Genomic DNA, 16,494 nt, shown 5'->3' with positions numbered 1-16,494 from the left:
AATTCTTCAGCTTATAGTCTAAGAATCTTTTATGGAGTCCTTAATTATATCCTGAGTTCAGATAAAAAGAATTTTTCTTTTCCTCTTACATGCTCCATGCTTAGCCCTTTCAATACCTTTGCTAATGCTGATCTTCCTACGGGAAAGCGCTTATTCTCCTCTAAAATCTACCCATTCTCCAAGATCCAATATAAACACTGCTCAATTTTGCAAATGGAAGACACCACTCCTTCCTCTGAACAACTGAATTTTTTCCTCATACAATTCAACTATTTCATTTGACCACATCTCTTTTATAGCTGTTGTTCTTCTTATTCAACTATAAGCCAAATGCACAGGTTAAATATGACCCAACCACAACATTTAAAAAATGTGAATACTTAAAAATCAGTAGACTAAAAAAAAAAAAATCAGAATATTGCACACAAAAATCTAGATTTGGGACTTCTCTTAAAATCAGACCTGACCACCGTGAGCCTAAATCCCACATGGCACTAATTCACTACCGTGGAGCCACAACTACCTGTCTAGAAGGGCAAGTGTTCTCTCGTTAGCATAGTCTACAGGGAGACTTTTACTTAATCAGGTTTCCTTCCTGACTCCAGTGTGTTTATTTTCTGAGCAAAGAATTATTCTAATTCATCCATATATGCCCTCACATTGTCTTTCACATAGTATTTTCTAAATATCTACTGAGCAGCACAAGGCAAAACAAGTTCCTTTCTTACCATTTCAGAACTCAGCAGAAGGATACACACCTCTCTGGTAACAGCATGAAACAAAGGTATGTATAATTCCATAACAAATACTTCTCTCATTAGTTATAGTCCCAGGGATGCAGCTATTAGAAAAATTTATGCTTTTGGATCATTTTCAATAGACAGAGCTTAATTTTCAATACACAAATGATGACTTTAATCAGAATAAAAAATACAAAATATAGACCCACCTAGAGAATAACCTTAAAATGCAGGGTTGGGTCCACAGTTATTGCAGATATTAACCTTCCAGGTAGTTAAAGAATTCAGTGAATGTGTCCATTCACTTCTGCTCCAAGTTAACTGAAGTTTTACTGCATTTCAAAAGTAAAGTTTGATGAGAATTTTTTTTTTTTTTAAAAAAGCTAGATGTGGTTCTGTAAATGAGGCAACTGACAGTATTTGGCTAAGTGTGAATGAGGACAAAGCTCAAAGGCAACACTGCATCTTAGCCTTTAAAACTACCTGCCACTGATCATTAGGCGAAAAGGACACAGAAAAGCCACCACCCCAATTGGGAAAGCACATCAAATATAAAATAGATGATACTGTTCCAATAATCGGGCTTATAGGACAGGGAATAATGTTAAGCATGGAGTAACTTTAGGATGATAAACAAAACCAAGAAATGCCTTAAATTTAATGTTTATTTTAAAAAACTGGCAAAGTGTCCAGCATTTCAGAAAAACACATCAGCATATGAGAAAATGTAAATCCTTGAGACACCATACATCTAAGAATGTTAGAACTGGCAGAACTCTGAGGGAGAAGCAGGTTATTTAAAACTTTGCTGTAGCCATGGCACCAATTCAATCTCTCTGGAAAGGACAGTAAGAGAAGCTTTAAAATCATTTATATTTCTGGATCTGTAATTCTACTTTACCCTATTTATTAGGGTTTTGCCCCAAATAAATAATTCAAGGGGGAGAAAAAGCAAACAAAAATTTTCATAAGTATTTCATAGAAATATTCTGAATTCATAGAAACAACCTGAATATGCACTAATATTGAATTGGCTACATAGTAATGATATATTTACTCAAGGGAACAGAATATGCTACTAAAAAAAGCAACTATAGGGGCGCCTGGATGGCTCAGTGGTTTAAGCATCCGACTCTTGATTTTGACTCAGGTCATGATCTCATAGTTCGTGAGTTTGAGCCCCGCATTGGGCTCTGTACTGATAGTGCAGAGCTTGTTTCCGATTTTGTCTCTCTCTCTTTCTGTCCCTCCCCTGCTTGTTTTCTCTCTCTCTCTAACAATAAATAAACTAAAAAAAAAAAAGATTTTTAAAGGCAACTATGTACTTTAGTAATACTCAAATGTTTATTAGAAATTATCCTGGATGAAAAAAGAACACCAAGGATCCCTAAATATTACATACAATGGAAGTGAAAAGGCAACAGGATCATTGATAAGACTGCCTGAAATCATTCTAGACATTGCCTAAGAATTATTTACAATGCCTGTCAAAATGCATTGGCTAAAACATTGTGCACTGATTAGATGTAGAAACATAAGCCATTATAATTAGAAGAATCACAAAATTCCAAATTTTAAAGATTATATTTGTTACATTGTTCCTTAACTGCTTAGGACTAAAATATCCAACTGTCTTTGTTTCCATGCCCAAACTCTTAACTTCTAATTCTTCTTAGGACCACAGGAATTTCAGCAAGAAAGAAATGCCTCCCTTCCCATATTTTACAGATAAGGAAACAAACATAGAGAGGTTAAGTAAAATTTTTCCAAGATGATCTAACTATTTGCTAAGTCTAGACATCATCTTTTCCACGGGTTTTCCTCAAAAATCATTGCTGATAGAAAAAAAAAGTTTAACCAACATGGAAAACTATACATGGAAGGAAAAAGCACTGGAAAAATTAGTTACAGCTTTCTGATTCACATCACATTTAAAGAATGTCTGGGGGCGTCTGGGTGGCTCAGCTGGTTAAGTGTCTGACTCTTTTTTTTTTTAATGTTTTAATGTTTATTTATTCTTTTTTACACTTATTTTATTACTGAGAGACAAAGAGAGACAGAGCATGAGCTTGGGGAGGGGCAGAAAAAGGGGGAGACACAGAATCCCGAAGCAGGCTCCAGGCTCTGAGCTGTCAGCACAGAGCCCGAAGCCGGGCTCAAACTCATGGAACTGCGACATCATGACCTGAGCTGACATCTGATGCTTAACTGACTGAGCCACCCAGGCGCTCCAAGTGTCTGACTCTTGATCTCAGCCCATGTCTTGGTCTCGGGGTTGTGAGTTCAAGCCTTGCATTGAGCTCCATGCTGGGCACGGAGCCTACTTAAAAAGGAAAAAGGAAAAAGGAAAAAGGGAAGGGAAGGGGAGGGGAGGGGAGGGGAGGGAAGGAGAAGGAGAAGGGAAAGGGGAAGGGGAAGGGGAAAGGAAAGGAAAGGTCTGGAGTCTTCTTCTCATAAAATTCTATAAAAATGATTTGTCTCCTAGAGGGAAAGAGGATAAAGAGATGTAAAACTACTCAGGGATGGAGGGAGGGGGAAATGCCACTACAGATACCTCATATAATTAACACTTGCCATCCTCAAGCCTAAGGAATAGTCTGTTCTGTTTCTAAGGTTATACCCTACGAAACGCACAACCACAACAAAACAGCTCCAGAATCTCTTACCTGTACAGAGAAGTCCATCTTTGTAGTAAAGTGCATACACTCTGGCACTGTGTCCGATTAATGACGAGGTCTCAAAGGCTTCATGGTCCTCCAGTTGCTTCATTCTCAAAATAGCCTTCAAATAAACCTTCTTCCAGTGCAAAGCGTCCTGAACAGAATCATCTATCTGCCAGCCCAAATTTTTACACGCAGTCTGCCACACCTCTGTACAGGCACTTATCACCTTATTCCACTGTTTAGAGACGAGGCAGCATGTGAGTAAAGTCTGAGGATCGAGCCATTTTAACAAATAAAAACTGAGCTCCAGGGGAAGGAGTTTGAGGAAGTCCCGCTTGAGGAGAGTCTCCAGGTTATTGGAGAGATGCCTGAGCTGGACTGCCCCACTCAGACTAATCAGGTGATCCAGAGTTTCATTTTTCTGCAAGTCCGTCAGAGAAAGAAATGTAACAGAAATGTTATCAAGCCATGTCTCAAAGTCCTTTCTCTCCATAAGGTTATGGAAAAATTTACCTGTGGCACATCAAAATATTGTATTAGTTCTGTTCAAAAAGACCGTTCAAGCAAGACTGCTAACAAATAAAAATTAGTGTAAAAAAACTTGGCATTACAACTTTATGTTTAGTTACATTACAAACTTACAGTTAATACACTGTATTTGAAAATCTTCCATGCATACAAAAGAAAATATATCTAAGAAAACATACTTTACTGAATCATGATCTCTGAAATATAAATCAGTGATATTTATGTTGTTGTGACTTGCTCCTTTTGAAGTCTAGCACATGCTACATGCATCTTCACAATAAAAGATTTACAGAGCATTCGTTATAAAAAAAATAGTTTATTCTATACACTTCTCTCCCCTCCCCCATCAAAACCATCATAACACTATTTCCTTAATACACTCTATTTAGGCACTAAAATCACAAAACTAAGCACCAGCATGTGACAACTAGAAGGCAGTGGCAATCAGAAGGCAAGTCTCTTGAGCAGTAACCGGAGACATTAGTTACCATGCTAGGCACAGCCTGACCTGTTACCAAAATCACAGAACTGACTACTGGCTTTTCAATAAATGTTCAGGCAAAAAAGGCCTGGGGCAGAAAAACAGGCAGATGTAATATGTTATGTGGCTCAGGTATTCTGGTTCTTCTACCTCCTTTATGCCATGGCCTGTTAGGACAAGAATTACCAAAGGCCTTATGTAGCCTTACATCATTTTTATAAGCCTCATATGATCTGGTGACAACTCTTAACCATGTGTCCCAGAGAGCAAAGAGGGTCAAGGAAGCTTGCACAAGTAAGTAATCCTAATGCTTCCAAAACACCCAGGTAGCATCATCTCTACTTTGTAGAGGAGGAAGTTACCACTCAGAGAAGGTAAGTAATTTGCCTACAGTCAACAGAGCTTTTAAAAGAGCATCAGAAGAGCCTGGAAGTTAGTGCTCTCTCCATCAGTACTCTTTCAACCACACTGAACTGTCTCTCTCTGACCACAGCTACAACCAGGAGAATCACAACCCGGTCATAAAATCTGGGGGCACTGTACCTATTTGATTATACCACCATCCTTTAAAAGAATGACACATTGCTCCAGGACTAACTGGAACAAAAAGAAACCTTTACAAGTATACAGCATTACATATTGTGTCAAGGTGTCAACCCACTTTTAAGAACAGGGAATAAACTAACAAAAAGGGAAACAAAAAAGGGAAAAAATACAGCAAATCAGTAAAAATCATCTTTCCCATTTGGCTATATGTTGATACATGTTAGTGATGGATGATGGATACATGGAGGTTTTTTATTCTCTTAACTACATGCTATTTAAACATTTCCGTAATTAAAAAACAAATCTTTCCTTCTAATATGATCACTTAGTTTCCCACCGGATTGCCATGTTAATTTTAAAAAGTAATATCCAAATTAATGTGGAAGAGGAAAATAAATTTCTTCCTATATGTCACCTAGATGAGGTCTACATCAAAAGCCAGGTCTCATCTTCCAACTTGGTTCATGTAAGGTCAATAAAAGTCCTTTTCACTAATTTCCCAGTATCAAATTTGGCAAGAATGTTATCGGACAAAAAACAAAACAAAACAAAAAAAACAGTAAAAGCAACCAAACTTTCCAATCACATCATCTACTATCTAATAATTGTGGTTTTTGGAACAGTGAATGGACTTCAAAGTAATCTGGAATCCTCAGGGTTTGGGCTCAGCAGAATTAATTAGTTTAAGGGTTTACCTGTCAGCCAAAAAATAATCAGTTCACCAAAAGTTTAATCAACAACACAAGTTAACATGCCTCCTCCTTCTGAATCCAAACAACCTTCTATCTGTAACATTTCCAGAAATTTTTTACTTGAAAAAAAAAATCACAGCAAGGCAAAACAACTCATTTCTGTGGACACTTATAAAATGTCACAATAGCTAAGTAATTAATACTGGCCAATTAAAACCGCACACCAAAACATGTGCCCAGGAAATCATTTTCTACAGTGAAAAAGCCTGGGGGGCTTCCTCTATCACACCTACACCCACACACACGTGAACAGCCACACATCCACCATAGAAACGTTTGCACTATGTAAGCTGAACTCTTATTTAAATGACCGCACGGCAAATTTATAATACCCATGAAAACATTATCAGGTTCCCACCATTAAAAAAAACTAAGACACATCTTACAGCATGCCAAATTAATGGAGTCATGACGCCAAAGAAGATTATGGGACACACTTTCCAGCGAGCACCTTTAAAAAACCCAGCTGTTTCTGAGATTCATATATTCTCTTAACCCAAAATAAGAATTTTTCCTCAACTCTGCACTATTAAAAAAATACCAGTCTTTAATTTTCTAATTAAAACAACAACAACAACCAAAAACAACGGACTTCGGAGGTAACTTTCTTAAGGTCACAGGTCTAAAATGAACTCTTTTAGGGAGCCTCTAGGAATATCACGTAAGGGCAGCACAAGCCCCCAAGGCAAAACTTCAGGAAGCGGGATTTCAATTAAACATGAGGAGGAGATTTTATTTTACTTTACTTTATCTTATTTTATTTTAAGTAGGCTTCACGCCCAGCGCAGAGCCTAAGGAGAGGCTTGAACTCACAACCCTGAGATTAAGACCTACACTTGAGATCAAGAGTCAGACACGTTGCTGGCTGAGCCACTCCATCCCCCTTAGGAGGAACTTTTAAATCATCAGGCGCTTTCCAATAATGTAGGGGCTGCCTCCAGAATGGTGAGCTTCCCGTTACTGGGAAAGTCAAGGACAGTTAGAAACAGAGGCAGAATGAGGCAGATGAAAATGCTTCGAAGTCAGTGGAGTCTTTTCAGTGATGTAGCCACTTCCTGTGCAATCACGGGCATCTGTGACCAACTTCTAAACGGCAGTTCTATCTGTAAAATGGAAGCTATCACTCACTTTGAGGGTTGTGAAACCCCAAAACTGGGCAGGGATGGTGCTTTTGTTAGTTTTATTACAATGAATACCTGCCAGGAAAGCTTATAGCAGCCCCAAGGCTGGAAAAGACGGGACTCCTAACAACCCTTTCAACCCTATGATCCTTATCATAAACTTTCCCTTAAATTGGCTTAAAATACTTGGAAGAAAAACTCAAGGGCTCAAACTTACTGGGGCTTGATTTTATAATTAAGGGCAGTTATTGACTTGAGGCTAGAATTCCCTGCTAGGTGCATTTTTGTCTCTACCCACACTCCATGCTGTCTTCCCCCCCCCCCCCACTTCAGATTAAACATTAAGCTTGCCCTTCTGCCCTCAATATTAACAATCACAAAGCTCTGAAGTGGGTGTGATGAAGACTCCTAAATTGGAAGCCGGGAGGCCAGGGTTTGGTCTCTGGTTCTACCATTAACTCCCTATGTTCCCTCTGGCAACTCTCATATTTGTTCACGGAAAGTATCAGTACTACTGCCCTTAACTAATAAATGAGGAAATTTATGGCCCAAGAAGTGGAGTGACTTTCCCAGGGTCCCACGGGAAGTAGCAGCTCAACACCTTACCCAGCCCCCAGCCCCCCACCATCACAAACAAAACCAAACCTATACCCCCAGGTCTTCTCAGAGATTCTGGATAAAACATCACACATACGTGTTCCTCTCTTCCACCAGGACCTGGCCTAGTTTAAGAATGAAAACAAGACATCTGCTGTCCCTAGTTTCTTATCAAGCATAATCAGCCGTTACAGTGCAGAGGTTTTGAAAACGTGTATCTAGATTTATAAACTTACACACGCCTAAGAGATCTCTGGAACATTCAAGAAGCTGGTAACACTGGCTGCCTCCAGAGAAAACTGGAGAGCTGAGGAATACGCAAGAGGAGCCCTTCTTTTAATTTACAACCATGTGAAGGCACTCACTATTTCTTTAAAACCCGCCTTTCGTTTTAAGACGAATAAAAACAGCTCTGAAAGAATACAAAGTCTTTATCAAACACAGGCTCTGCGACGCCACTTGTTGCTGAGTGACCCTGGGGGAAATCACTTCACCTATGTCAAGTCCAGCCTTTCGCCTGTAAAATGCAACCACGGAACAGCAATCCTTGCAAGGGTTTCCGTGAGGATTAAACCGGATAACGCACGTCAAGCATTTAGCACAGTACCCTACGCGCGGTAAGCCTCCAAGAAACGCCAGTTACTATTATTACTGAGCATGAACGCGGTTATTTGAAGATCAAGCGCCCCCCACCACCCGCATACACACCTGTTTCCATGGCATACCCACAACCAGGGCGCAGTCCCTCACAGTCACACAGCGCTCTGTACTTCATAAACCACCTCTGCACACTTCATCATCTTTCAAAGTCATGGCAGCCCTGGGACATCATTGTGAACTCATTTCGCGGCTAAGGAAGCTGAGAACTAAGAGGCAGTAACTCCGAGACTCAATTTTCCCCATCTCTAAAATCAACTCCAGATCCCTTCAGCCCGTTCGTCGCTCCCAGGTCCCCTGCTCCCAGAGTCGCGTTCCGCGCAGCACTGACCTGAGCGAGCGCCCCGGGGCCCGGGACCTCGCGCCGGGCTCGCACCGACTAGGCGCGCTCGGGCCGCCAGAGCCTCGCAGCGGCCGGGTCCGCTCCGCAGCCATGGCGCCTGCAGGGAGAGAAAGACAAACGGCCCGACGCGCCGCTGGTCAGCAGAGGCGCGGGCGCCCGTGAACCCCCTCCCCGGCCCGGCCCCGCCTCACATACAGACCCGGACCAGCGGCCGCCGCTCGGGGTCTGCAACCTCACAGGGGAGCGGCTTCCGGTGCTGCCTGCGTCATCTCCGCGCGTCCCTCCGCCCGCGGCGCCCGGCGGACGCGGGTGCACTTCCGGCCCCGGCCTCGAGGGGGAAGCGGGCGGGCGGAGGAGAGCGCCGAGGGAGCTGGAGCATGCGCACTATGGCTCAGACCTGTGGCGCTTAGTCCTCCGCTGTTTTCCGTGCTGATTGTCGGAATTTGTCCCGCGCCTTTATGTCCTTCATCCGATCTGACCTTGCACTAACTGTGTGGTGCATTTTCTTATCCTCACTTTACAGAGGAGAGGCAGGAAAATTTCAGAGACATGTCCAAAGTGAAACAACCCATTGAGCTACCTATCATATATGTCCCAAACTGTCCTAGGAGATAGGGTTAGTGAGTAAAAAGTACAAAAATACCCGACCGCCTGGGACTCCTAACCTAGCGGGGGAGGCCGGCAAATAAACAACTAAGCAAGGCATGGTTTGAGTCTTAGCAAGTGCTAATGAGAAAAATAAGGCAAGTTAAGGGGATTGGTAAGCGAAAGAACAGAGTCAGGTGATCTAGGTTCAAATCCCAGTCTTACGCTCCGGCTATGCCTCTGGCCTACTTACTTACCCTCTCTGGATTTATTTTCCTCTTCTGCATAGCAGTTATAGTACTTCCTCTTGTGATCTTTTTGAGGACTGAAAGATGACGCATGTATCTTTAAGCATCAAAGAAAAAAAATTATGTGCTTCCTATGTGCCAGGCGCTCTCCTGATCACTGTGTTACCGCCTTCAATTCCCACAGTAGCCCGACGTTAGTAACTATTATTAGCTCTGTTTTTAGAGATGAGGAAACTCGGGTCAAAGGAGGGTTAAGCATCCTGCCTAAGGTCATAGTAACCAGCTATCCTAGGATTTCAACCCAGGCTCCCTTCAGGAGCATAAATACTCCTTGTCTCTCCTTAAAGGGTCATAAACTGCAAGCCCTGGTATCTTATACTAGCACCTTACAAAAGGACTTTCAGCAATTATGTCCTCTATTTGCATTGTCTAATAAGAAAGCCACTAGCCTCTTATGACTACCGAACACTTGAAAATGCCTAATGTGACTGAGGAAATATAATTTTAATTAATTTAAATATAAATAGCCACATGTAGCTAATGGTAGATAATAAGACAGTCACATATCCAGTGAGTGGTAGAGAATGGCCAAGGCGCCAACCATCCTGAGTCCATCTAGTGCACTTGAAACACGGGAAATAAAAATTTAATTATGTGAGGTAGAAGCCAAGTATGGTGTCTTGGAAGTCAGGCTTCAAGAAAGCAAATTTGATTCTGTAGGCCACAGAAAGCCTCTGTAGACTTCTAAGCCAAACAGTGACTGATGACAACATTATAAGAAATTGTAGGAAGACATAGGTATGCAGATCGGATAAACTGTATGAAAGGCAAGCCAGTACCAAGGTAATTAAGAAAACTAGGCACCCCATCTATTGGCAGCAAACAGTCTCAACCCCAATGTGGTAGGAGTTTGATGAAACAAACTGAAAATTCCAGATAGAGCTGCCCCAGAGGCAATGTTGTTAGACCTTCTCATGAACAAAGAAATCAAATTGTCTAAGTTGAAGCCAAGAGGAGATCTGGGAGCAAAATTTATAGCTCTAAGAAATGAAAATTTGCAAAATAGGATTTGTGTTTAGTTGTTAAACTTAGAATGTATAAAAATTTCCTTTCATATGATTTTTTTAGGTTAGATTTTCCCACTTTGTAAAAATCTCCAAGATTGCGTGACACATGGTTGAGCAAACATTGAAATTTTTCCTAGCCAAACAATTACAAAAAAATGCTGTGAGTGGCAGGCAGGAACATCAACATGTGAAAAGACAAAGATGGTTCAGCCCTGCCTGAAAACAGAACGCTCAATACAACTGTTCAATACAACTTCTGATGTGACAGGAACATGCAAATATGCTGAATGTTGTTTCTTTTCTTAAACTTGCTGGTAGAAACAGTGTTTGGAATAACTCCTACACATTCATGCCCCAGGAAAATGGCAAACAACAAATGCTTAGTTCCTTCAGTTCTGGCTAAAATGGACCAAGTGTTGTTTTTTATTTTGAGATAAAAAAATGCTGGGATAGGTAGTTGGGGTGACATATCATTGATTTAGTAAAGTTCTTGCATAGCCTATACTAGGAATTCAAAATCCTTCCCAATGAGACATAAACCAAACCTCTCAGATGATGTTTCTTTGGGGTGGAAAAAAAATGCATCCATTAGGGATGACGAGTATTCCTTGATGTTTAGTACATGCCTTGCACGTGCATATACGAGGGAGCGAGAACTATTCCAATTGTTTAGTTTCTTGGGAGCACTCCAAAACATACTGTATGACATTTCTCCTTGTGTGATGATGTATGAGAGGTGATGTAGGTGAACTGCTCTTTCAATCCCCACACACCCTTCACCAGGAATTCAGCCTACCAGCAACGGGTCCGTTTCAAAATGTACACAAGGTTGGAAGCATTTGAAAAGGTTTGTGTTCTCTGTTGTTTGTTCTGGATTCACTCTCTGCTGTAACATAATCAGCACTTGCTTCCCTATCCTGCCAGCAGGTATTCTGGGACAAAAGCTCAAGTTGATTAGGAAGAAATGTTATCCTTAAAGTCTCAGGCACAAAGTACTTTACTTCAATTGCTGGTAGACTGGAATGATGCTGAGCTACATGTGGACATAATTTTGGCATCTGGATTTAGTAATTTCCAAAGTCCTGAAACTGTTCACAGACAACATGCAGGTAAGTTTCTTAAATCTTTGAAGCATTTGATATCTATTAAAATAGGCTTTGAGAAAGTTGAAGTTTCTTATATGTGCACATCATCAGCATTGAGAAAATGGAATGGAATGGGATTCAGATTATAATTGCAGGGATTTTTTTTTCCTATTCAGTAGATATAAAAAATGAAAAGATGGGGTCAGGATTCTCAGTGGTTAAGCTTTGGAATCTCCCAGACTTGAGTTCAAATTATGACCCTACCCCATGCCTTTACCCACTGAGATGATCTTCAGCAAGTTACTAAGCTTGGATGTTCACCTTAATTTTGGAAATAACCTATATGAAAGGGATATTACCAAGACTAAGTGAATTAAGTCATTTAAAGTGCTTAGCACAGTGCCTGACACATTGCAAGTACTCAGTAAGAGGTAACTATTATTATGGGAGGCTTTGTCAATCAAAGCTCCAATAGAAATTTAGTTCCTTTAATGTTTCCTTGCTCTGGATAATATTGTGGTACTCTATATGCCCTTCCAGATGGAAAATTTCCATCTTCTTTGATGACGTGGAGTAAGCTTGGCACAGAGCCATCCTAGATCTCTGAAGGGGTGCTATGCAGTTAGCAGGAATTTGCCCATATTGACAGATGTGTCAGATGGATTAGGGGATATCGTTTAAACAGACGTCAGAATTCAGTATCAGATTAAATTGGAAAGTCATACTAGAAGGATGTAAATGTTTGATAGTAGCCATTGTTCGCTGGCCAACAAAAGCAACTACTTCATGGAAAAATATCCCTTGACCTTTGTAATTAGAGAAGAAATTGATCCAAATGCTTTACTTCCAGATAAAAACATATATATTTTCCTGTAGGCTTTTAGCACAATAATGCTACTTGTTAAATTTATATCCATGTGTCTATGCCTGATTCTTCTTTGCTTCTCCAATGTCCAACACAGTGCCTTGCATATAGTAAGTAGGCTTTCATCCAAACAAGCAAGAAAACAATCAACTAACATTCAGTGTCTACTTACTGCCACATACTGAACTCTGCAGCACTGAGAAGAGAGAGCTGTCTCTTCTCTGCCAGCTGTCCAGGAGACCATGATCTAGTTGGAGAGATAGATAACAAAAACAAATCAGAAACACTTAAAATAGTGTAGTTCTAAGTAGTACTAAGTAGCTGTAAGTAGTATGGAAAGCATTCAGTGGGGGCAAAAACAAGAATGAAGATGAAGCTTGAATGAACATGTGTTTTCTTCTTCTTTAGGTGACATTCTGCAGACTTCGGACTCACCAGTGGTGTTTTATTCTATTTAATGTTATCCTATTTCATGCCTTGCTTTTTGGAGCTGATTTTGTGGAAGAATACTTTCTGCATGCTTTGCCATATGTAGATATGAAAGTTCTTGAAATTAAGGAGAAGGCAAGAAAATTGAACATGGAGCCCCTAAGAAGTAATCTTTCCAGGTATTATGTCCTGAGCCAGTCAGCGCTGTGTAGAGGGAAGAATATATTTTTACTCTCTCTTATCTTCAGTAGCCCAGGAAATGTAACAAGGCGGGATCTCATCAGGAAAACCTGGGGTAATGTGACCAGTGTCCAAGGACACCACATTCTCACAGTGTTTGCTTTGGGAATGCCCATTTTGGTAACTACCCAGCAAGAAATAGACAAAGAGTCCCATAAGAACAATGATATAATTCAAGGAATCTTCTTGGACAGTGCTGAGAACCAAACCCTGAAGATCATCACGATGACACAGTGGGCTGTGACTTTCTGCCCCAATGCCCTGTTCATTCTTAAGGTTGATGAAGAGATGTTTGTCAATGTACCAAGTTTGGTAGACTATCTTCTCAATCTGAAAGAACACCTGGAGGATATCTATGTAGGAAGAGTTATCCATCAAGATACACCCAACAGGGATCCTAATAGTCAAGAATTTGTCCCTTTTAGTGAGTACCCAGAAAAGTACTACCCCGATTACTGTAGTGGCGAGGCCTTTATTATGTCCCAAGATGTGGCTCGGATGATGTATGTGGTTTTCAAAGAAGTACCCATTATGGTTCCTGCTGATGTGTTTGTAGGAATTTGTGCAAAGTCTATTGGTCTTATACCCATCCACAGTTCAAGATTTTCTGGGAAAAGGCACATCAGATACAACAGATGTTGCTATAAGTTCATTTTTACATCCTCAGAACCTACAGATGTTGAAATGCCCCTGGCATGGAAGGAAATTAGCAGTGGGAAAGAATGTACCTTGTTTGAGACTTACTACGGGCTCATTTCCTGCAAACTTCTGACATACTTTGACACCCTTAAACGTTTTCACATGGGTACCATAAAAAACAATGGCATGTATTTGGGTGATTAGGTTTTATTTATTTATTTTTTGGGCTTTTTCTTATATATTTGTTCTTTTTAAATTAACTTATGCCTTGTTATAGAAAGCATTCCTCCTTCCATGTGTTTTTTGTAGTTTCTCTCAGCGAGTTGCAAAATGTTATTAATGCTCTGATGTACATCATATTGAGATTTCATTTTATGAAATAATTTGAGATAGCATTCTTTTCAAAATAAAACTTTCTATCCAAAAAAGGGAGAACATTATAATTTAACTATAACCCAAAGTCTTGTCTTCTTTACAGTTAATGAATTTATAAAAATCATATTCTGTGGAACTGTCATGATCCAGCAATAGCAATGGCAACTGATTTTTGAGAATGCTCAGAATTAAAGGCAAACACTAAGAGATTTGTTGAACAAAATCGTCATCTTGTATGTAAGCAGGAAGCATTTTAGTAATTGGGTAGCAGAATTACATTTAATTTAAACGTATGAACCACATAGTATATGTTAACTTAAACCATACTGAAGACTTGTATCACTAACTCTTTGTAAAGCAATTTTCATCAAGTCCTAATTAGTCAGTGCTTTACAGATGGGATGCTACACACTCCCATTCCCTGCTAATGTGCATCCTCTGCATTAGTTTCCTAGAAATTCTGTAAAAAGTACCACAAACTCGGTGACTTAAAACAACAGAAATTTAGGGGCGCCTGGGTGGCTCAGTCGGTTGAGCGTCCGACTTTGGCTCAGGTCATGATCTCACTGTTTGTGGGTTCAAGCCCCACGTTGGGTTCTGTGCTGGCAGCTCGGAACCTGGAGCCTGTTTCAGATTCTATCTCCCTCTCTCTCTGCCCTCCCCCGCTCATGCTCTGCCTCTCTCTGTCTCAAAAATAAACTATAAAAAATTTTTAAAAAACCCAGAAATTTATTTATTCTAGTTTTTTTAATTAAAAATTTTAAAATATGTATTTATTTTTGAGAGAGAGACAGAGACAGAGTAGAGGAGGGGCAGAGAGAGAGGGAGACACAGAATCTGAAGCAAGCTCCAGGCCTGACGCGGGATTCGAACTCACAAGTGGTGAGATTATGACCTGAGCCACCCCAGGCATCCCTATCTGTTGTAGTTTTAGACTAGATGTCCGAAATCAGGTGATGGCAGGACCCTGCTCTCCCTGAAGCCTATGAGGGAGAATCCTCCCTTGTCTTTTCTACCTTCTGGTGGTTGGCAACCTTGCTTAGCATTCTTTGGCTTGCAGACAGATCACTTTAATCTCTGCCTGTTTTCACACGTGGCCTTCTCCCGTGTGCCTGTGACTTTATAGAATCTCTTCTCTGTGCTGTGTCCAAATTTTCCTGTTCTTCTAAGGACATCAGTCATTGGATCAGGACCCAAATGACCCCATCCTAACTTGATTACATCAGCAAAACTATTTCAAAATAAGGTCACATTTATAAGAATCAGGGGTTAGGATTTCAACATTAACTTCTTTGGGGACACAATTCAACTCACAACACACTTTGTGACTTCTCTTGTGTAATAACTAGGCAATAGATCAATGTTCCCATTCTGGGGTCCTAGGGATTTTAGATATTTCCAAAGTAATACACTTTGAAAATCCTTGCCATGACACTTATTAGATAATATTTCTGGATATATTACTAAAATATACTGAGCCTCAGGTAATGTACAGAATCAGCCTCGTAGGACTTATGACCTAAATGAGATATGTCAAGCACCTAGCATCGGATTTGGCCCACCGAAAATGTCCAATAAGAGGAATAGGTAGCATTTAAAAACATTTGTTCTGAGTTAAGCAGCTTAGGTTCAAATCTTGTCTCCACTTATTTGCTGTGTGATCTTGTACAAGTTCCTTAACTTTGCTGTGCCTCAGCCTCATGTGTAAAAACAGGGTGATAACAGTATTTTATTCCTGGGAAAGATAGCAACATGAGTTAATAGATGAAAAGCTTTTAGAACAATGTTCGACACACATTTGTTTGCTATTATCTTCAGAATATAATCAAGTAAAGCATTTGACTAGCCACCAGGAAGCCAGGTTAACATTGGCTCTGGAATGTGCAATCTGTAAGAAACAGTAGCTACCATTAGTAACGATGACAAAGAATTTAATAATTTTCTTCAAGTTCCAGGCTTTGGCCATATCGCCTTATAGTTCCCCCAAATGTTTCCTGTTTTCGGTCTGTCCTTCTGCTTGCCCTGCTACTCTCCTTTTTCACTTGACTGTCTCCTATTGGTTCTTTGAGTTTCAGGTGTTTCCTTCTCTGAAAAATCTTCCTTCAAGTCTAGGGTAGGTGTTTCCTGTTTTTCTCTATTCTTGTACTTACTATACGCTAATGTTCTATTTCTATTTCCAATAGAAATTTGTTTCTATTTTCCTCCACTATTAGTCACTTGCTACCTGTGTGATTTTAAGATAAGCTACTTAACTTCTCTAACCCCAGGTTTCTTCATCTGTGGAATACAGATGTAAAAACATAAACGAGATGAATTTAGCACTTAGGACAATGTCTAACACTTTTTCCCAATGCCACACATATCATAAGCAGTCAATAGTGTTTACTTATTAAATGTGAAATACAGTAATAATTTGCAAATTTTATTTAATCTTAGGAAAAAGTTACTGGTGCAAAGTAAGAATGAGTGTGTAGGCCACATAGGAGAGGGCAACTCTCTCAACTCTGATGTCAAATGAATAAAATCAACATCA

General features: G+C 40.2%; 2 protein-coding genes across 3 annotated transcripts in view; one reads left to right on the top strand and one right to left on the bottom strand.

The window, feature by feature from the left end:
• The window catches only part of FBXW2 (F-box and WD repeat domain containing 2), a 29,962-nt gene extending 21,228 nt beyond the window's left edge, over positions 1 to 8,734 (bottom strand). The window contains exons 1-3 of one of the 2 annotated variants that reach the window (XM_039234630.1): positions 8,628 to 8,734; positions 8,417 to 8,525; positions 3,407 to 3,916 (exon numbers count right to left, since the gene is read on the bottom strand). In XM_039234630.1, the coding sequence (XP_039090561.1) occupies positions 3,407 to 3,896 (490 nt within the window). In that variant the 5' untranslated portion in view covers positions 3,897 to 3,916; positions 8,417 to 8,525; positions 8,628 to 8,734. Of the gene's footprint in view, positions 1 to 3,406; positions 3,917 to 8,136; positions 8,380 to 8,416; positions 8,526 to 8,627 lie in introns of those variants that run through there. The other variant, XM_039234631.1, reaches the window with a different exon arrangement.
• Positions 8,735 to 11,431: 2,697 nt separating this feature from the next.
• B3GALT9 (beta-1,3-galactosyltransferase 9) lies at positions 11,432 to 13,790 on the top strand. Its single transcript, XM_039234664.1, has 2 exons — positions 11,432 to 11,437; positions 12,687 to 13,790. The coding sequence occupies exons 1-2, from the start codon at positions 11,432 to 11,434 to the stop codon at positions 13,788 to 13,790; spliced, it is 1,110 nt and encodes a 369-aa protein (XP_039090595.1).
• Positions 13,791 to 16,494: the final 2,704 nt, after the last annotated feature.

This window comes from Hyaena hyaena, unplaced genomic scaffold (genome assembly GCF_003009895.1).
Source record: "Hyaena hyaena isolate Hyena2069 unplaced genomic scaffold, ASM300989v1 scaffold_90, whole genome shotgun sequence".
NCBI lineage: Eukaryota > Metazoa > Chordata > Mammalia > Carnivora > Hyaenidae > Hyaena > Hyaena hyaena.
The sequence above is the reverse complement of the archived record's forward strand: the minus strand, read 5'-3'. Positions and strand labels throughout refer to the sequence as shown.